Source organism: Mobula birostris, chromosome 6 (genome assembly GCF_030028105.1).
Source record: "Mobula birostris isolate sMobBir1 chromosome 6, sMobBir1.hap1, whole genome shotgun sequence".
Lineage (NCBI taxonomy): Eukaryota > Metazoa > Chordata > Chondrichthyes > Myliobatiformes > Myliobatidae > Mobula > Mobula birostris.
The window spans coordinates 76,444,045-76,466,623 of NC_092375.1; the positions used below are offsets into that span (position 1 = coordinate 76,444,045).

General features: G+C 40.1%; 1 protein-coding gene across 2 annotated transcripts in view; it reads left to right on the forward strand.

Moving 5' to 3' along the window:
• Positions 1–22,579, forward strand: part of glra2 (glycine receptor, alpha 2) — a 185,970-nt gene that overhangs the window by 67,005 nt on the left and 96,386 nt on the right. For both annotated transcript variants that reach the window (XM_072262324.1, XM_072262325.1), the window contains exon 4: positions 12,685–12,908. In XM_072262324.1, the coding sequence (XP_072118425.1) occupies positions 12,685–12,908 (224 nt within the window). The remainder of the gene's footprint in view (positions 1–12,684; positions 12,909–22,579) is intronic.

Here is a 22,579-nt window from a genome sequence, read left to right on the forward strand (position 1 = left end):
TCGATATTCATGCCATCTTTTGGATTTAATTCTCCCTCTTTCAGTTGAGTCTTCCAATTTTAAACCTATTGCGATCAATGCAATCTTCCAATTGCTCCTTGTAATCCTGCTTTAAATTATTTTTATTTTATTGTACTGTACTTGTATCTGTATCCTTAACTCTTCCTATTCCTTTGCTTCATGAAGAATTTTGCTATTTGCAGTGTACTGTATTTCAGTTCTCCATCATTTCCCTCAAGTTCATTGACCGCATAGTTATTTACATTCAACCTCATTTGGCTGCTTTGCACTCCTATCATTGATATATCTATCTCTGTGATGAACATTCGTCTTTGCAGTCTCCGAGACCCTATAATTAGTTATAATATTTTAATATTATTTATCCTGGACTCTTGACAGGTAATTAACTGTCTTTTATTAAAAAACTAAATACAATAACTTATTCCTGTTTTTCTGTACACTTACCAATCATGAAGAAGTTAATTAAATAAATCAAAGTCCGCAGTTTATTTTGCCTCTTGTGAAAAAGGGTTACATTTAGCTTCAATTAATAAATGATTTAGAAAGTTCTAAAGCAAGGAAGAATAATAATAAATGGAAGGTCAGAGGCTTAGAAATGGCAAGAAAACAATAATCAGCAAAAGTAATTATGTTCAGCAAATCAATTTGCCCACATGAAGTCCCATGTAGTTGATATAGCTAAAAGGGTCATAGAGAAGTACAGCACAAAAACAGACCCTTTGTACCATCTAGTCCATACCGAAACAATTTAAACTGCTTACTCCCAATGACCTGCACAAGGCCCATAGCCCTCCATACCCCTACTATCCATGTACCGATCCAAACTTCTCTTAAATGTTGAAATCAAGCTTGCATGCACCATTTGTGCTGGCAGCTCATTCCACACTCTCACCACCCTCTGAGTGAAGAACTTTCTCCTCAGATTCCCCTTTTCACCTTTCAGCCAGAACTCATGACCTCTAATTGTAGTCCTACCCAACCTCAGTGGGAAAAGCTTGCTTGCATTTACCCTATCCATACCACTCTTAATTTTGTATACTTCTATCAAATCTCCCCTCAATCTTCTACATTCTAAAGAATACTTTCCTAACCTATTCAATCTTTCCTTATAACTCAGGTCCTGCATTCTTTCAACCTGTTTACATCTTTCCTGTAGGTAGGTGACCAAAACTATACACAATACTCCAAATTAGGCTTCGCCACCATCTTATACAACTTCAACATAACATCCCATCTCCTGTACTCAGTATTTTGATTTATGAAGGCCAATGTGCCAAAAGCTTTCTTTAGGACCCCATCTACCTGTGATGCCACTTTCAAAGAATTATGGATCTGTATTCCCAGATCCCTTTGTTCTACCACACTCCTCAGTACCCTACCGTTCGTTGTGTAAGACCTACTTCTGGTTGGTCCCATTGAAGTGCAAAACCTCACACTTGCCTGCCTTAAATTCCATCTGCCATTTTCTAGCCCATTTTCCAGCTGATGCAGATCCCTCTGCAAGCTATGGTAGCCTTTCTTACTGTCCATTTCACCCCCAATTTTGGTGCCATCCAGAAACTTGCTGATTCAGTTAACCATGTTATCATCCAGATCATTGATACAGATGTCAAATAACAATGGACGCAGCACCAGTCCCTGTGGCACACCACTAGTCACAGACCTCCAGTCAGAGAGGCAACCACCTAGCACCACTCTCTGGCTTCTGCCACAAAGCCAATGTCTAATTTAATTCACTACCTCATCCTGAATTGATGACTTTAATAAAAGATTCTACAGTGGAATAGCAGAGAGTTAATAGAAAATAAAGTAATTGTCATTTAGCGATTATATCCTACATACTCATGAAGCATTACTGTAAAAATAAGAATAGTTTTGTTGTTTTATCAATCAATATATTTAAAAAGGAATTGAGTAGTATGTAGAAAGTGAAATACTGGAAGTTCAAGGCAGTACAGTAGCATAGTGGTTAGCACAATACTGTACAGGCGAACTGGGTCAATTGCCACTGCTGCCTGTTAGGAGTTAAGTGTCTCGCTGTGACTGCGTGGGTTTCCTCTGGGTGCTCCAGTTTGCTCCCACAGTCCAAAGACCTATCGGTTGGTAGGTTAATTGCTCGTTATAAATTGTCCCTTGATTAGGCTAGGATTGAATTGGGGGATTACTGGGTGATGCAGTTCGAAGGGCCAGAAGGATCTTCTCCACACTGTATCTCAATAAATAAATAAACAAACAAACAAACAAATAAAGGAGAATAGGACTAATTGGATAGCTCTTTCAAAACCTGATATAGCGGTAATGGACCACGTTGCTTCATTTGTGCCATGTGATTCTCTAGGGTTGGTTTTGACTTTGCTTGATAGATTAAAATGGTTGGGGAGTGAGTTGGGAACCTGTCTTTCATCTCTCCTTTGCTGGAATAACTTCTAAAGATTCAAACCATCATCTGTCCAAGATGAATCAGTAATTGTGTTCCTTTTCTGTAAATTCTCATTTTTTTATAGATAACATAATCCAATTCACCAAATAGAGTGGAAAGGCAGAACAAATTTCTTACTTCATTACTTGCTAAAGCATATTTTGCACTTTGCATGTTTACACAGGACAGGTTTCATTACACCATTTATCAAATAACAATGTTATGCATGCAGCAGTATTTACATTTTTTCTGCTATGATACTGTTAAATTTTCCTGAATATACAAAGATACTTAATTTCTTATTAATTACAAATAGTAAGTGAAGTTTCCCTATTAAACCACGATGAATTGTTGTATTTGTTTATATTCTGTTTTTGCCAACTCCTGATTTTCCTGCCTGTTAAAATGGACGCCCAGGGAGAATTATAAGATCCTAAGTGGAGAAAAGACCAGTCAGGAGGCTCTAACTGCTGCCTCATCACAGACCTGACCAGTCAGTTTTTTGAAGGCATCAGGGAAATACAAGAATGTTCAAAGCAGCACACACAAAATGCTGGAGGAACTCAGCAAGTCAGACAGCATCTATAAAACTGAATAAACAGTCGATGTTTCAGGCTGAGAACCTTCTTCAGTACTGGAAAAGAAGGGGGAAGGTGCCAGAATAGAAAGTTGGGGGGAGGGGAAGGAGGCTAACTAGAAGATGATAGGTGAAGCCAGGTGAGTAGGAAGCGTAAAAAGGGTGGAGAAGAAGGAATCTGATAGAGTGAACCATAGGAGGAAGGGAAGGAGGAAGGGACCCAAGGAGAGGTGACAGGCATTTGAGAAGAGATAAGAAGCCAAAGTGAAGAATAGAAGAAGAGGGGAAGGGGAGGATTTTTTTTTTAACTGGAAGGAGAAATCGATATTCATGCCATCAGGTTGGAGGCTACCCAAATGGAATATAATATATTGCTTCTCCACTCTGAGGATGGCCTCTTCTTGGCACAGAGGACACCATGGACCGACATGTTGGAACAGGAATGAGAATCAAAATTAAAATGTTTCTCCACTGCAATTTTCCACTTTTGGCGGATGGAGTGGAGGTGCTCAGTGAAGAGGTCCCCTAGTTTACAGCGAGTCTCACCAATGTGGAGGAGGCCACATCGGGAGCACCGGACCCAATAGACGACCCCAGCAGATTCGCAGGTGACGTGTTGCCTCACCTGGAAGAACTGTTTGGTGCCCTGAATGGAGGTGAGCGAGGAGGTGATTGGGCAGGTGTAGCACTTTGATTGCTTGCAGGGATAAGTGCTAAGTGGAGGAGGGATGAATGGACAAGGGAATCACTGAGGGAGTGATCCCTGTGGAAAGCAGAGAGAGAGAGGGAGGTAAAAATATGTTTGGTGGTAGAATCCCTTTGAAGATGGTGGAAGTTGTGAAAAATGGTGTGTTGGATGCGGAGGCTCATGGAGTGACAGGTAATGACGTGAGGAGCTCTATCACTGTTAAGGCAGTTGGAAGATGGGTGAGCGTGGAATTTTAGGAAATGGAGGACATGTAGGTGAGGGCAGCATCAATGATACAAGAAAGGAAATTACTGGGGAAGGCTTGGTGCATGGCTGTTCTACGTAGCAGGCATAGCTAGGGCCCATGCAGGTGTGCATGGCTACCCCTTGAGTCTGGAGGAATTGGGAGGAGTCAAAGGAAAAATTGTTAAGGATGAGGACCAGTTCTGCCAGACGGAGGAGGGTGATTGTGGAGGAGAATTGGTTGGCTCTTCTAAGAAAGAAGCAGAGAGATTTAATGTATTGATGGGAGATAGAAGTGTATAGGGACTAGACATCATGATGAAAATGAGGCAGTTATGGCCAGGGTATTGGAAGTTAGTGAGCAACTTGAGAGCATCAGAAGTGTTGCAGATGTAGGTGGGAAGGGACTAAACCAAAGGGGATAGATAGAATGGAGTTGAGATATGAGAACACAAACTTAGTGGGGCAGGAACAGGCAGAGACAATGGGTCTACCTGTACAGTCAGGTTTCAAATGACCGTTTTAGCATTTAATAAGTTTTTGTGGGTTTTTAATTTAGCAGTTGGTTTTAAAAGGTACCAATTATTTCAGCTCCAGGAAATAAATTGTGATAATGAAATTAAAATGCCCCTTAATGCAATGGATCTTTGGGTAGAAAACAAAATATTAACAACTAAAAGGGATGTCTGTGATAACCAGGAAATCAATGAGCTACAGTATATCCATATTAAAAAGAGTGGTCATGGTGTGTTCCAGTGATTCCTCAGTCTCCACAGTCAAGGCAACTGATAAATCCTAATTATAACAACAAACAGAATCATCATTTGCAATTAGACTATAATCTATTGTTGTTCCAATTCACTTCAGTGTGGGCAAATATTTGATTGGTTACCCAAAGGCCAGTAGTAGCTACCAATATCATTTCCAAAGTAGTCAATTTCTTAGTCAGCCTATTAAATTAAAACCTGGTGCATAGTCACCAAAAATTTGCATGCAGATGTAAGGAATGATCATAAAACCCATGCAAACTACATGGAATAGGACAGAAAAATATTATTTCACAGATTTGCCTAATATCATTTGAAGTACTTAGTGTAATATCACGGTAGAAAAGTTATATTAATTTTGGAAAAGTTTCTTCAATCTGAAATAACTTTCTTATGATAAACCATAGAAATTGGTTACATTATTATGAAATTGTGGACACCAAGAAGTGAATTGATTAGATAGTTTGAAGATAATTGAGTGTAGATAAAAGCACACTACTATCTAGCGGGAGACTCTTGGGAGCTCATAACAATGGGATATTATCTTAGAATCTGAACTTGACTAGCTAATTTGAATTTATGTACATTGTGTCAGGGCATTGATAATACAGAATCAGTTGATTAAAAACAAATTTTAAGGAATAAGATCAAAACTGGCAATGTAAGATATGACATCCATTATTAACAGGAGGGCAGAGAAAGCAACGTGGACTTGTACAGCCCACTTTTGTTTGACAGTCTATAAATTTATTAACCAGCAAGGTTATTGTAGGCACAGAATACCGATCTCATGATCTTCAGTCAATACCCGTTTCATAGTGTCATAACTGAGAGTCGGGCCAGTTGGACCTCTGCTGACCATCAACCACGTGTTTACACCAGTACAACATTAATTCCCATTTATTTCTCCCCACAATCTCAACAGCTTCTCTCAGATTCTACTACACATCAACTCACAAGAGGAAAATTACAGTGGCCAATTAACTGACCAAACTTTGGGACATGGGAGGAAACTGGGACATCTGAGAGGAACATACAAAGTCACAGGGAGGAAGTGCAAACTCTACAAAGACATAATCTGGGTCTCTGGCACAATATGGCACCTCTGTGCTGATCCTTTGATAAAGTTGTAAGTGCAATTTCAGAATAGAGTTCATAATTATTTATTGATGTAGACACAAACAAGTCGAGTTATGGACCAATGTACAAAAGTCTGGAAATAACTGGATATCTGAGTTCAATTCCCAGCATGAGAGCTAAATCTGCTCTTGGGATGACATGCCAGCATAGTGGTTAGCACAATACTTTACAGTACCAGCGACCCAGGTTCAATACCCACCACTGCCTGTAAGGAGTTTGTATGTTCTCCCCGAGACCACGTGGGTTTCCCTGGGTGCTCCGGTTTCCTCCCACAGTCCAAAAGTGTACCAGTTGGTAAGCTAACTGGTCATTATAAATTATCCTGTGACTAGGTTAGAGTTAAATCTGGATATTGCTGGGCAGTGTGGCTTAAAGGGCCAGAAAGGCCTACTCCACACTATATGTCAATAAATAAATAACTAGTGTAATAGGTAAAATCTTTGCCACTAATTCTTGCATCCTGTAAATGAATATAAATGAAATGAACTGATTAAGAAAGTTAAAAGAGAATGTTGTTTTAGTTTGCTTTCTTTCATTAGATATTTCATTTCTCAAGGATGGTTTTGAACCATTTTCTATGAGCTATGAAAATATCTTGGAGATGGCAGTTTCCACTCAGGGCAGTGTCAAGTATGTTTAGCTTTATGTGTGAAGAATCATGAACATGTAGTGTTAAATATGTTTTCTACTGCTAAGAGCAGGCATTCAAAATCCCTTTGGCCATTAACAGGTATACCCAGCTTGGATTTTCATTAGGAGTTTGACGTTGAAATTTCACACCTCCAATAACGGAAGTTTCGAAAGTCAGGAGCATTCATTTTCCAGTCATTTGTTGAGCAGCATAATCCAAAGCCTTGGGGGCGACTTGCTTTACAGTCTTGCAGTGGGTTAGAAAAATCAGACAGGTAGTAGAGTCTTATTTGCACATTGAATGCCAGCTTCAGGCATTAGCACTGCATCCTTTTCTCAGTATGCTTGGGAGCACAATTGCAGCTTGTAACAAACAGAAATGCTTTGATGTCTGTACTGCAGTTTCAGTATCCTGGAAGTGAATATCTAAACCCAAGTATCATTTTTCTCTGGCACACCTTCTATGATCAATCAGCAAGATGCAGTTAAATGACATACTATCCTTGACATTGTCAACAATCACGGTTCGGTTGATATTATCCGCCAAATCTTGCCCTGTCATTAATGGTAAAAGTACACAAGTTTATTAAATGCTAAACAGTTCTCCCTCAAGTAAACAATAGATCACCTTCAAACAGGCAGTAAAAAAATATATGGCCACCACCACATATATAGCCTATTCTTATTGAGGGCAACTGTCAATACCAGATAATAAATATTAATTGTTTTCCATCATCATATGGATCATTTACAAAGGAATCACTTATAAGCATGCAGGCCATTTCAGGCAGTCTCTGTTGTTCAATAAACTTCTTAAGATGTAATTACCTTAATTACTCAGTCCCCTGTATTTACTGATAGAAAAGCTTCAATAATGTCAGGCATACACGAGGAAATCTGCAGATGCTGGAATTTCAAGCAACACACATAAAAGTTGCTGGTGAATGCAGCAGGCCAGGCAGCATCTCTAGGAAGAGGTACAGTCGACGTTTCAGGCTGAGATCCTTCTTCCAGTGATTGTTCATTAAGCTCTTTGCCTCTCATTAGGGTGTGATTATTTTGACTGCTTCCATTCAAGTCTGTCAAAGAGCCCTAGTAGGAAGCAGCTCATTAGGGTATTCACCCCCACCCCCTATTGTTAAATATCAATAACAATACCACATGAAATGAGGATCATGTTACCATCTTACTAAGCAGCTAGCCTTAAAATGCAACTTAAAACTATTAATTTCTCTCCACAGATATCGCATAGCACGTTAAGGTCCTCCAGCTCCTTTGTGCTTTGCTCTAAAACCGTCAACTCATGCACTGACACTCAGATCACTCATTGCTGTGAAGTAACAAACAAATCTCATGATTGTTACCATCAACTGGATATCACAGTGTATTCAGATCACATATACCACAACAAATGCTGAGACTAAATCTATAAATTAGTTGCCATATATTAATAAAAAGTGCAATAATTACATAGTTAAATAACATCATCTGTGTTTACAAACTAAGCTGATATTAGCCAGTGTCCCTACACCTACCACCATTAATCCAATATAAAATTTACTGAAGGTATTATAAACAATATTTTTTGATTGAATTTCATGTTGCCATGTTTTTTTCTGTACTAAGCTTTGCAACCACATTCATAGTATAACAAAATTAAAATAATTCACACTACATTTAAATGTTTTTTTCTCTAACACTGATAAATCATTCAGTACTAATGTAGTGTAGCAGTCAGAGCAACAGTATTACTGCTTGGTATGTCAGAGTTCAGAGTTCAATTCCAACATTATGTGTAGGGAGTCTCTATGTCCTCCCCTTGGAATGTGTCGGTTTTCTCCAGGTGCCCCGGTTTCCTCCCACAGTCCAAAGATACAGCAATTAGTAGGTTAGTTGGTTATCAAAAATTGTCCCATAATTAAGCTAGTGCTAATCGGGAATTGGGGGGTTTCTAGGCAGCACAGTCTGAAAGGCTGGAAGGGCCTAATTCGCTGTGTATCCCAATAAATAAATAAATAAATAAATAGATAGATAGATAGATAGATAGATAGATAGATAGATAGATAGATAGATAGATAGATAGATAGATAGATAAATAAATAAATAAACCAACCAACCAACCAACCAACCAACCAACCAACCAACCAACCAACCAACCATGGGAGCAGTGAGAGAAAATTCAGTCAAGTTATTAGCAAATAAATTTAACTGTTAAGTCAATTACAAACAAGGGAAAGTCTACAGATGATGGAAATCCAAGAAACACACACAAAATGCTGGAGGAACTCAGAAAGCCAGGCAGCATCTATGGAAAAGAATATAGTCGACATTTCAGGCCAAGACCCTATAACAAGATCTATAAGAAATGAGTTTGCTTATTTACTTAGAGTTTCAGCATCAAGCTCAGTTCAGGTGCAGAATTGCATCGATGTTATCTGCCTCTTTAATACATTTAGTTCTCTCCCAGAAATCGAGCACAGTGAATACTTTCCCATTGGCTATCTTAGGTTTCCTCAATTTATTGAGAGACATTGTTAGTTTAATTTGCAACTGATATTGAATTATGACAACTTAATGTGGTGATATGATGCTCAAAGGACATGGGATGAGATTGCCAAAAGAACTTTAATAGAATCTAGTGGTCAATTGAGAAAAGTGGTTTGTGCAACTTCATGTTGGAATGGATTCAAAAACTATGTTCCAAAAACAAAAGGATTATTCATTAAGTCAAAGATTAATTTATTTCTCTAACCTAGTCAAAACTATGGTAATTAATAACGTAATCTATTAAAAGCAAGAATATGACAGCAAAACAATAAAACTGAAAACATAAATTCAAATTAAATTCATTAACTTTAAAAGTGATAATAATATGTATTTATCTGTTTATCATGTGAATCTCACTCCAGAATAGGGCATTCCTTGTTGATCTCTCCATTAACTTTGCAATCTATGTTCAAAGTCCTGTTCTCTCATCATCTTTCTGCTGGCTGATATACACTAATTAGGCAGAATTCATTTTTAAAATTCTCATCCTTGCTTCAAGACCACTCCATGATCTCAGCTCTGTATTCCTGCCAATTTTATGACCTTCTGGGATATTTTCCATCCTCCAATACTGTCTCCTTAGTCATCTCTGAATTTAGTTGATCCATCATTTGGGCCTGTGCCTTCAGTTGCCAACCAAGCCTCCAAACCTTGCAGTTTCTTCCCTGAAGCACTTAATCTGAAATCCTCCCTCTCCCCTATAAGACTCAATAAAATAATCAACTTTTTACTAGACTTTTTGACTTGCTCTTGTTATCTCATGGGTGGCGTATTCATAATATTTTTTGATGATTGTGCTGTGAGGCATCTTGGGACATTTTTCTTAAAGACACTATATAAATGCAAGCTGCCCTTGAGAAGTATTAATCCTCTGAATGACTGCTAGAAATATTTATCTTCTGTAGGGCTTCTCACAGGAAGTTATAAAATTTGTTAAAGTCACATCCATGTCAACAAGCACAGCCCATTAACAGCACAGCGAAGGCAGATGAACACACAGATTTAAATCTACCTAATATGAATCATATAATTAGCACTATATAAAACCTTACATGAACATCTGACAGGAGAGATTGATCAGGTATGATCGACAGCCTAGATATCAATTCATCCTCCGAAGGAGCCGGTAGAATAGGGGCCTGTTACTATGTTAGAACTTGAACTAAGTTGCAACTGTAAGAGATTGACATCACTTAAAAGAGTGGTCCATAAACTAATATGTGTTAAAGCTGTAGCGAAGTGGACTAGTGGGGGGGCTTCTCAAATCTAATTTGAGTAAATCTCATGTGCAAAGAATCTCGCATACTCAATGGCAAAGCATTGATAATGCACACAACACAATCACAAATGCTGGAATATTTAATAATCACTCATACTTTACACATGTGCAAATATATATCAAAATATTTCAGCAGGCAGTTATGTAACGGGAAAAGACTTGGATTGCGATGCTGTAGTGTCCCACCCACCACACATCAAGGAATATTGCCTCTCTTTACCCCAACTTCAACACATTTATAGGACCCATAATCTCTCAAGTTCCAGGAAGTTCAAGTTTTAACATGTAGAGGTCGATCCACAATAAGCTGAATAATTTTAACTCATTATATAATATATAACTAATTATATAAAAACAGATACAAATTAAGATATATCAGTTTCTCTTTGACCTGTTTTGCCTCTCATCTTTTCTGTTTCTCTCTCCCTTTTCCATTATAGCATTGCATTCCAATTTAAGTTTACCAGTCCTGTGTCTGCTTCCTTCTACGAAGCTGATTTTTGTTTCATTTTGTGTTCTCTTTGGGCTTCCAGGCCATGAACATACCACTATGTGTTTAGTGTCTATGTCTCAGGTGTCTGGTTCACTGCTTGTAGCTTCTATTCGTTTGCCACATCAGTGGTCTCTTGATTGGGAGAACTGAGTCAGTATTAAGTCATCGGTAGTTTAAGGTTACTGACCTGTGCGCATGTGCATTTGACTCAATAACCTTGTAGTCAGTAGAACCTATTAAACATAATTTAGATGAGATCAGAACTATTTGGTTCTTTTTTTATATAACACTGCCATTGAGGCATATCATATGCAAAGTCCTAAAGGAATGGAGTGAAATAAAACAAAAAGCTTGTGCCCAGTACCCTCCGTATTAAAACAAAACTGTTAAATATTGCCTTGTTTTTGGTGTAATGAATGTTGCCTAATGACACAATGCTACCTGCGTATCCATACCCTATAGTGAGAAAGCACCTTTGGGAAGTGGATGGGTGGCAGGCAATGTTGAGAAACATAATTTGGAGAAAATAAATAACCCATTAAGGAAAGAAATTAGCTGATTTTATGGGACTCCTGAAGACTTGATTAAACTTACATGCTATAACCAATCTGCTTCCTTCGTCTTAGTTATATCCTTAGTAGCATGACATTATGTAGAGAATGTGTGTATTCTTTGGTAGTGAAGGGGAAATAATACAATATGACTATAAATGTCACTGAAACCATGATTTAATGAACCTTAAAAATGATCATGTCTTGAATAGTCTAAGTTAACCAAATCTAATTAAAAACATGAAGACACTGAAACATCTCAAATTTGCATGGCACTGTCATATCATTATATTAATTTAGAGTTTATTAAAACATTAGCAGTATAAAGTACCACAGGGACTGTGTATGGTATACATAAAAGATAGATGGAAGGTACTCCTGGACTCTAAGGAACTAAGAACAAATAAAATGCTTCGGTCTCTAAACCAGAATCAGTTGAATGCAAATCAAACTAAGCACAAACTTTAGAGTGTTAATGTACTCTTCCCACAAGCATGGTCAAAGTGTGCTGTGGCTAAATAATTTAAATATTCAAAAGTAAACGCTCAAAAATAAAAACCAATATGCATAGTTTCATGAACCTGCAAGGGTTGGGGCTTTAACCTGATTATGCCTGGATGGAGAAATGGTTAACACAAAAATAAACTTCTAGTCAATAAGGGTCAAAGGGCAAGCTTCATATTTTGTCTGTCACCAAAAGCTGATGTTTGTTGAAAAGCCATTAAACCACAGGGTATCTGTTTGAGCCATGTCATCAGTTGTTTGCATTGTGAATAAATACATTGGATGCTAGCAAACAAAGATTATTTGGAATGTCCCTTACTCGATGTTCTTGCATTTATTGGCGTGGTAGTCCAAGTGATTAAGTAATGTACCAGTTTGCCATTACTGGAGACAGCTCAACAAGGAAGTGTCATCGAACGAAAATAAAATCTCTATGCTTGGAAATTCATAGTATTGGCACAAAACCACGAATCTGCTATATTTTAAAAATACCATGTAATTAATCTTTCATATATGAAAAATACTTAAGAACACTCTCCATTTATATGTTAACATCAAAGCATCTCAGAAGGTCTATACAATGAATGTACTCTGAATTGCAGTGACTATTATTATGTAGGCAGATCTTATTAGCTACCATTAGTTTGTGAGCCACTGTCACATAAGAATGTAATTAACTTTTATCATGTTCACAAGATATTTTATCTAGAAGCAGTAACATACAGCTTTGCAGTAATTTGAGATTTTGTTGAGACGTTTATTATTAAATGAAAATGTAAGGCAGTTCAGTGAACACACATTTAAACTAATTTTGAATTTGTTTAGGACTACAGAGTGAACATCTTCCTGCGACAAGCATGGAGCGATCCACGATTAGCCTATAGCGAATACCCAGATGATTCCTTAGATCTGGATCCTTCCATGTTGGATTCCATCTGGAAGCCTGATTTGTTCTTTGCTAATGAAAAGGGAGCCAACTTTCACGAAGTGACAACAGACAATAAACTGCTTCGCATTTTTAAAAATGGAAACGTTTTGTACAGTATCAGGTAAGACTTGCTCACCAATAATAGCTGATGTTCCTTCCACATTTTGATGTAATGTTGGGAGAAGCCTTTGGCTGAGATGATGATAGACAGAACTCTGACTTTAATTATATTTAAGAAGAGCTTCAGTGGGGAACTGGAAACAGCCGAATGACAGATAAATAAAAGTTGTGGGTATATTGGCATTGACTTTCAAGAAAGACTTTAAGTGGATGGTACGCATTCTACTCAGCATTAGGGGACATACATTGAAGTTAATGGGTAGAAGGATTAGAAGGGAATTCAGAAAAAACATCTTTTACTCAAGAAGTGATAGTGATCTAGAACTCACTACTTGAAAGTGTGGTGGAGGTAGAAGCCCTCTGCAGACTTCAAGGTACCTGAATGAGCTCCTGAAAACCCACAGATACAGGGTTATGGCTCAAGATTTGGGAAGACTATTTTTGGCAGGCATATGAAAGCTAAACTTAATGGCCTATTCTGTGTTATTAACTTATACATTTTTTTGTGACTTCTTTGCAAATGGGTAGCTGATTGTATAGATATCCACATAGGAGATTATGGGTCTTGTAGGGTTCCAGTAATAATTAACAATGATAAATGTACTGCATCTGACAGTCACACTAGCCCATATAGTATGAGACCTGATCACAGTTCTAATAGGGTTCGATACAAACCTCTCCCTAAAGGATTAAATAAAAACGTCCTGTGATTCGAAGGAGTTCCAACAGAGTTCACACATAGGAGCTGAATTGAGGTGCGCACCAGAGAGTTCCAATGGCATTCACACCTGAGAGTTCTAATGGGATTCACACCTGAGAGTTCCAATGGGGTGCACACGTGAGAGTTTGAATGGGGTGCACACCAGAGAGTTCCAATGGGATTCACACCTGAGAGTTCTAATGGGGTGCACACGTGAGAGTTCCAATAGAGAGCACACGTGAGAGTTCCAGTGGAGTGCACACGTGAGAATTCCAATGGAGTGCACACCAGAGAGTTCCAATGGAGTGCACACGTGAGAGTTCCAGTGGAGTGCACACGTGAGAATTTCAATGGAGTGCACACCAGAGAGTTCCAATGGAGTGCACACGTGAGAGTTCCAATGGAGTGCACACCAGAGAGTTCCAATGGAGTGCACACGTGAGAGTTTGAATGGGGTGCATACCGGAGAGTCCCAATGGGATTCACACGTGAGAGTTCCAGTGGAGTGCACACCAGAGAGTTCCAATGGAGTGCACACATGAGAGTTTGAATGGGGTGCACACCAGAGAGTTCCAATGGTATTCACACCTGAGAGTTCTAATGGGGTGCACACGTGAGAGTTCCAATAGAGTGCAAACGTGAGAGTTCCAATGGAGTGCACACGTGAGAGTTCCAATGGAGTGCACACCAGAGAGTTCCAATGGAGTGCACACGTGAGAGTTTGAATGGGGTGCATACCGGAGAGTCCCAATGGGATTCACACGTGAGAGTTCCAGTGGAGTGCACACCAGAGAGTTCCAATGGAGTGCACACATGAGAGTTTGAATGGGGTGCACACCAGAGAGTTCCAATGGGATTCACACCTGAGAGTTCTAATGGGGTGCACACATGAGAGTTCCAATAGAGAGCACACGTGAGAGTTTGAATGGGGCGCACACCAGAGAGTTCCAATGGGATTCACACCTGAGAGTTCTAATGGGGTGCACACATGAGAGTTCCAATAGAGAGCACACGTGAGAGTTTGAATGGGGTGCACACCAGAGAGTTCCAATGGGATTCACACCTGAGAGTTCTAATGGGGTGCACACGTGAGAGTTCCAATAGAGTGCAAACGTGAGAGTTCCAATGGAGTGCACACGTGAGAGTTCCAATGGAGTGCACACCAGAGAGTTCCAATGGAGTGCACACATGAGAGTTTGAATGGGGTGCACACCAGAGAGTTCCAATGGGATTCACACCTGAGAGTTCTAATGGGGTGCACGCATGAGAGTTCCAATAGAGAGCACACGTGAGAGTTTGAATGGGGTGCATACCGGAGAGTCCCAATGGGATTCACACGTGAGAGTTCCAGTGGAGTGCACACGTGAGAATTCCAATGGAGTGCACACCAGAGAGTTCCAATGGAGTGCACATGTGAGAGTTCCAATGGAGTGCACACCAGAGAGTTCCAATGGAGTGCACACGTGAGAGTTCCAGTGGAGTGCACACGTGAGAATTCCAATGGAGTGCACACCAGAGAGTTCCAATGGAGTGCACACATGAGAGTTTGAATGGGGTGCATACCGGAGAGTCCCAATGGGATTCACACGTGAGAGTTCCAGTGGAGTGCACACGTGAGAATTCCAATGGAGTGTACACCAGAGAGTTCCAATGGAGTGCACACGTGAGAGTTCCAGTGGAGTGCACACGTGAGAATTCCAATGGAGTGCACACCAGAGAGTTCCAATGGAGTGCACATGTGAGAGTTCCAATGGAGTGCACACCAGCGAGTTCCAATGGAGTGCACACGTGAGAGTTCCAATGGAGTGCACATGTGAGAGTTCCAGTGGAGTGCACACGTGAGAATTCCAATGGAGTGCACACGTGAGAGTTCCAATGGGGTGCACACCAGAGAGTTCCAATGGAGTGCACACGTGAGAGTTCCAATGGGGTGCATACCGGAGAGTCCCAATGGGATTCACATGTGAGAGTTCCAGTGGAGTGCACATGTGAGAGTTCTAATGGGGTGCACACGTAAGAGTCTGAATGGGATGCACAGTGAGAGTTCCAATGGGGTGCACACGTGAGAATTTCACTGGAGTGCACACCAGAGAGTTTGAATGGGGTGCACACCAGAGAGTTCCAATGGGGTACTATTTTGACAGAGAGGGTCTGAAAAATTAAGTCAAGGAGAGTGAGACTGGTGAAGAAGACAATTCATATCTGTTAAGAATGAAGATGGATTTTAAAACTGAAAAGGTATGTGATTAAAGGTCTACAGATGCTGGAAATCTAAAGCAATACACACAAAATACTGGAGGGACTTAGCGGGTCAGGCCAGCATCATTGTTTCAGGCTGAGACCCTTCCGCAGGACTGAAATGGAAGGGGGAAGATGCCGGAATAAAAAGGTGGCTGGAGGGGTAGGAAGCTAGCTGTAAGGTGATAAGTGAAGCTAGGTGGGTGGGGTAGTTCAAGGACTGGGGCTGATGGAATCTGATAGGATACCAGTGTGGACCATAGGAGCAAGGGAAGTATGTGGAGACCCAGTGGGAAGTGACAGGCAGGTCAGGAGAGTTAAAAGGCCACAATGGGAAACAAAAGGAGAGGGGAGGGAACGGCATGTGTATTAAAAATAGTTTCTAATTTTGAATCAGCTGATTCATACACAAAAACATCTATCGTGGTTCCTATTTCACCTATTTTAACAAAGAAATTTACCTTAGCATGGTATAATGGCCTTTGACCCAATGGACTCCAGTTGCCTAGGGTGATTGGCTGTCGACCCTGCCAAACAGTGCAAATGCTTTGGTGCGGATACGGTGTGAGGCACCCAATGATTAGCCACGGCACAAATATCAAACAATATACCAAGTGCGAGTAAAGAATTATACTTTGTAGCAAGTTTTGGTGATGGGTTAGTAGCAACAACTAAAAGAAAAGGCGCCACAGAGGTAACTTATCAGTCTTGTGCACATAATAATTTAATACGTTGGAGCTCACGCCTCTGATTCCAGCCACAATGTCCTTCCGAGACTCCGGCCACCATCCAATCCCCCGAAGTCCAGTATCTGCCGCCCTGGAACCGTTGTCCATTCCCCGCATGTCCATCCTCTCTGCTCACCTCCTGAAAAAGCCCATGCTCCTCAACTCAGCACACACATACAAGATAACATAACATGACTTCCATTGGCGAGCAAATGAATACAATTTCCATTATCGCTAAGTATAACCCAAACAGAGAGCCCCTTGCTCAGCAATTAACAGTACAAGAAGCCATTTTGGTAATAAGCGATTAACAGTTAATGGTCCATCTAGTATTACTGAGAACCCTACAATGGAGAACAGTTCCAGTGGGTAGTGGATGAAAGAAACATGTCATCTTCTTAATGATGTTGACAAGAAGCCTGAAACCTTGTTGTGTATGTGCCTGCTTCCTATTTTGATTGTCAGTTGTTTGTGTTAATAACACTGCCCCTTACCAGTAACTCACCAACAGAGAATCCAACGTACATGCCATAACTGAAAGGAAGGTTGAATCTCCCAAAAGGGACTTACTGATTTTCAGCATGCTTGGTGATTTTGAGTGTTCCGAACCTCACAGCAAAATGACATTGTTCAAGATTGTTGATTTTATGAATGTGCTTATACTGCAAGTGAATAGTTGGAAGGAGGTCCCATTCATATTTGTTGTTAGTACAGCACATTCGTATTCTTAACAATGTATTTGGGCCAAACAGTTATGAAGACAGCATTTGATGATCTCCATCTCTCTCTTTGTCTCTGTATTTCTCTATTTCTCTATCTATCCTTCTACCCCTCTTTCCCTTTTCTTTGTAATTGGCAGTGAATGGATGGTGGGCAAACAGCCAGCTGCAGAGAGCAGTTAGACATTTTGCCTTGTCTCTTTCTCTCCCACTTTCTTACTCTTTGTATTTAACACTGTCACATTACCAACATATCTCAGTGAATGCTTAGCAATTTAAATCTGTTGGATTATGGATGGGCATATTAGTTATGTTTTGGGGTGAACCTGTGCAGACTTGTATCTATCAGCTCCTGTTATAACAATTATTTTGGTCATGTCTTGCCCCGGGTTGTTTCCTAGTGCATGCACCTGCATTGGTTTTGTATTAGTTATCTGATTGTCCTTCATTAATTGAACAAAAAGATCTGGGCATAGTGGAAGATAATAAATTTGAATAAACCATTAGATCTTTATCCTCCAGGTTTCACTTTTGTGTGAGAAATATAAAAAGATACTGCCAGTGGTTCGTGCCAGGTCTGCAAAAGCAAGCAGCCTTATACCTGATATTCCCAATGGTAGCCTGTACTGAGCTGGAGCCAAGGAAACTGAAGGTAGTGGTGCCCTTGGTTGGAATTGATTTTGCACTTATGAGTCTGGTAGTTGGCTCTATGTTTTACAGGCTGTGTAGTCTTTACATACAGTGTTGCCATGATGTGCGCTGGTAATGTCAGGACCCAAGTAGAGAGGAAAGACAGACTCCAATGTAGAGACAGTGACCGGTTTATTCATAAGAATTCCAACAGAACATCAGTGGTTCAGCCGAGCGACACTGCGAGATGTTAACATTCTGTAAACTAGGATGCCAGGATTAGCGCTAATTGGCATCTGCTTAAATAATTCAAGTAATACGGAATCCCTGAGTCTATCAAAATAAACTTAACAAGTTTAAACACAAAGCACCAAGAGACCACATTTCAAGGAGCAAACCGCTCGAGAAAAACACGAGGAAAGCTAAATGATTAACAACTCTCATTAAACAACAATTACCAAATTCAAGTGCTCTAAAACCCTGGAGCCCAATGCTTTCTTCCTCCCTGCAGAGGCCCAAAGAGCCTATTACATTACCTCTCTCTCTATGGCTGGCACTTGACCATCCAGGGAGACCTGAAAACACAAGAAAGAGAGTGACTTGGGAAACTCGAGGGAGGACAGGGAAAACATTGAATAAACCTGAGAGGCCTGGAGGGCTATGGGAAATCTTGAGAACCCTGATGACCTTGAGAACTGGGTATGTTTAGACCGGGACGCCTAGACTCAGAAAAAACGCTGAGACCTGAAAAATCCTTGAACGTAGACTAGAGAAGCTTGGAATGTGGACTTAAGAAACTTGGAAAGTAGACTAGAGACACTCAGAACGTAGACCAGAGACATTCAGAGCGTAACCTTGAGAAACTTGGGATGTGGACTTGAGAATACATGACATTCTCTCCTAAAGTTGACTGATGTCAAAATAGTGCTGTTCACACTGAGCTGAATTCATAACTTGGTGGGGGTCCTTCTGTCACGATGTGTGCTGGTAATGTCGGAACCCAAGTGCAGAAGAAAGACAAACTCTGATGTAGAGACAGTGATCAAAGTTTATTCATAAGAATTCCAACTGAACATTGGTGGCACAGCCATACGACACCATGAGACATAACATCCTTAAAACTAGGACCCCGCGATTAGCACTAATCAGGCATTCACTTAAATAATACAATCAATAAAGAAAGGGGCTTCCCTTCCTCCACCATCAACTCTGCTCTCAAACGCATCTCTCCCATTTCACACTCATCTGCTCTCACCCCACCACACCTCCTCCTGCCACCCCACTAGGGATAGGGTTCCCCTTGTCCTCTCCTACCACCCCACCAGCCTCCGGGTCCAACATATAATTCTCCATAACTTCTACCACCTCCAATGGGATCCCACCACCAAGCACATCTTTCCCTCCCCCCCTTTCTGCTTTCCGCAGGGATTGCTCCCTACGCGACTCCCTTGTCCATTCATCCCCCCCATCCCTTCCCACAGAATCTTCCTCCTGGCACGTATCTTTATAAGCAGAACAAGTGCTACACATGCCCTTACACTTCCTCCCTCACCACCATTCAGGGCCCCAGACAGTCCTTCCAAGTGAGGCGACACTTCACCTGTGAGTCAGCTGGGGTGATATACTGCGTCCGGTGCTCCCGGTGTGGCCTTCTATATATTGGTGAGACCCGAAGCAGGCTGGGAGACCGTTTCACTGAACACCTATGCTCTGTCCACCAGAGAAAGCAGGATCTCCCAGTGGCCACACGTTTTAATTCCACGTCCCATTCCCATTCTGACATGTCTATCCACGGCCTCCTCTACTGTAAAGGTGAAGCCACACTCAGGTTGGAGGAACAGCACCTTATATTCCGTCTGGGTAGCCTCCAACCTGATGACATGAACATTGACTTCTCTAACTTCCGTTAATGCCCCTCCTCCCTTTCGTACCCCATCCTTTATTTATTTATTTATCTATTTGTTTGTTTGTCTGTTTATTTATTTATTTATTTATTTATTAACTTTTTCCCTTTTTTTCCTCTCTCTCTTTTTTCCCCTCTGTTCCTCTCACTATACCTCCTTGCTTGCTCTTCATCTTCCTCTGGGCTCCCCTCTCCCTTTCTCTCTCCTTAGGCGTCCCATCCCATGACCCTCTCCCTTCTCCAGCCTTGTATCCCTTTTGCCAATCAACTTTCCAGCTCTTAGCTCCATCCTTCCCCCACCTGTCTTCTTCAATCATTTCAGATCTCCCCATCCCCCTCCCACTTTCAAATCTCTTACGATTCTTGTTAAATAACAACTAACAAATTCAAGTGCTCTACAACCCTTGGAACACAATGCACTTTGGCTCCCAAACACAGGCCCGAAGAGCTTATGACATGAGGAGGGGGAGGCCTCTGGAAGCCTTTCCAGAGAGGCAAGGATTTCTGAAAACACGCTTGCTGTTGTCATTTCCCTGCCAATGCAGCCCATGAGCTCCTTACTTCTTATAACTGCCTATGACTTGTACTGCCCGTGGCTTTAATTCTTCCTCCTGCGCCCCGTGGCATGAGTGCACCCAAGAAAGTAATGGTTCCAAAGTGGGCAGAGGGAAAGGAATGGCAGGTACCATGAATGGAAAATGAGCCTGTTTTATGGAAATTTAAATACCATCACATTGCTTTGAGCACCTCTAACTCAAATTATTGAACCAGAATGCTCAAACTCCAGCAGAATATTGGAGATGCTTTTGTGAGACCTCTTTGCACTTACCACCTTGTTCATGCTTTAAAACATGATGAGAATAAGATTTAAATCAGAACGCCTTCACATCACTCTTCTGTTTTCATGATATAAGACAGTTCACAAAGGCAGTAGGATATCTCATTAACAGAAGAGTAGAATTGGTCTTTGCCTTGATGGCTCCCACCTTGCACTAGTGGCTATCCTCCCTTGTAGAGAATACACTCAGATCTCTGGATATCAAATAAAATTGAAAGCTGCAATCATTTATAATGAATTAAAATATGCGAGCTGACGCTGACATTGCCTATCGCTATTGCTTGTTTAATGAATGATGGATTATCTAAATAATTCATGGTAGTTAAAACTAAAAGAATGGACTTCCATGCAAGGGCAAAGATCTAGATTGTTTTCTATGATGTGGATACTGATGGACAGCAGTATTCATTGCAGCAAGTGTTCAAAAGCAGAATCTGACGTTTTGAAGTATGAAGTATCAAAGGTACACTTCTGCAAGTACTTTCATGTGTAATTAATCCATTATAGGCTGAGTTTTTGTAAATTAATTACAGGCAGAATTAACCTTCAATAGTGGATTAATTAATTACCACTAGTTACAAAATCATATTTTGCCAAATTAGTAGATTCTGTTAAATCTATTCATTATTTTCTAAATTATTCCAAAATGACGGATGTTCTAGATAGCTCCATGCAAGTCATTTTGCCTTTAAAATGTTACTTTTTTTGTGAAACTCCTACCACTATCAAATATCTAAATGTCACTATGCTAAGTGAGTCCCACAATTGAGAAAGGTCATTATTTTCATAAAGATCATTTGGTCACCCAAATAGTCCCATCATTTACATTAAATTGGCTATGGTGACATTAGCAAGCCTCTATGTTAAAAAAAAGAACCCTGCATTAGGGGCTCTTCTGTCTAGTGGATTATTACCTTTGGGTTTCTAAAGTAACTTTTAAAATTGCAGACTGCGATCACTCGTAATGAAATAAAATCTTACCTAGGTGACACTGACAATTGATGTTACTTAGTTACTATGTAATGGAGGCATCTACTTGGTAGTAAATATCTCACTGGTAAGAGGCATTCCTACATGTTGGATTATTGCCAGATTTCACATCTGTTCCTATTGGTTTCTTTATAGCCATGTTTTTATTTCAAAGTCATTGACCATAAAAAAAACACAGCTCTGAACCTCAAGCATAACATTTCCCACTGCACTCGATTGTAAAGCACATTGATATCTAGATTATTTGCGTTAAGCTGCTAATCAGTGCTTATCATTAGATACTTTCCATTTTAAAAGACTTCTTGCACATACTGTAATTGTGCAATGTTGAAGGTGAGAGTATTCTATTGATTAAGATCTAATGAAGACTCGAAGACATTTTGTGTTGGTTTTGGATTCATTGGTATTCAGTCGAGCTCATCATTTCACTGACAGCCATCAGAACAAAAAGCAATCCCTTGCTTTTGTTTATGAAATATTCCACTGCCTTTGTGAACTTTTCATATCATGCTATTGTCAAACCAGAGTCATAAATATCTGTATGGTATGCATTTTTATTTCATTCACTATATCTGCTGCTACCTTTTGCTCTGTATTTCACTAAATGTATCTTTTATCTGTCTGAAAAAACAGAATTTCAATTCACATCAATGAAAAATATGTGTTAGTACACAAGTGAGCAATTCACAAAGTTAAATTTAGGAACATTTTGAAAGGATCAAAATTAGACAAGAACTATCACTCATTGGAGTTACCCAAAAGCTAATATTAACACTTAACAGATATTAAAATGCAAGATTCTTTTTCTTGGCAGTCTAATTTGAAACAAATAGTCCCTTATTTCATAGAACAGCAACCCAATTGATAGCACATTCCTCATAGTGCAGTTTTAGATTCAAATAGATACATTGTCAAATGCCAATAAA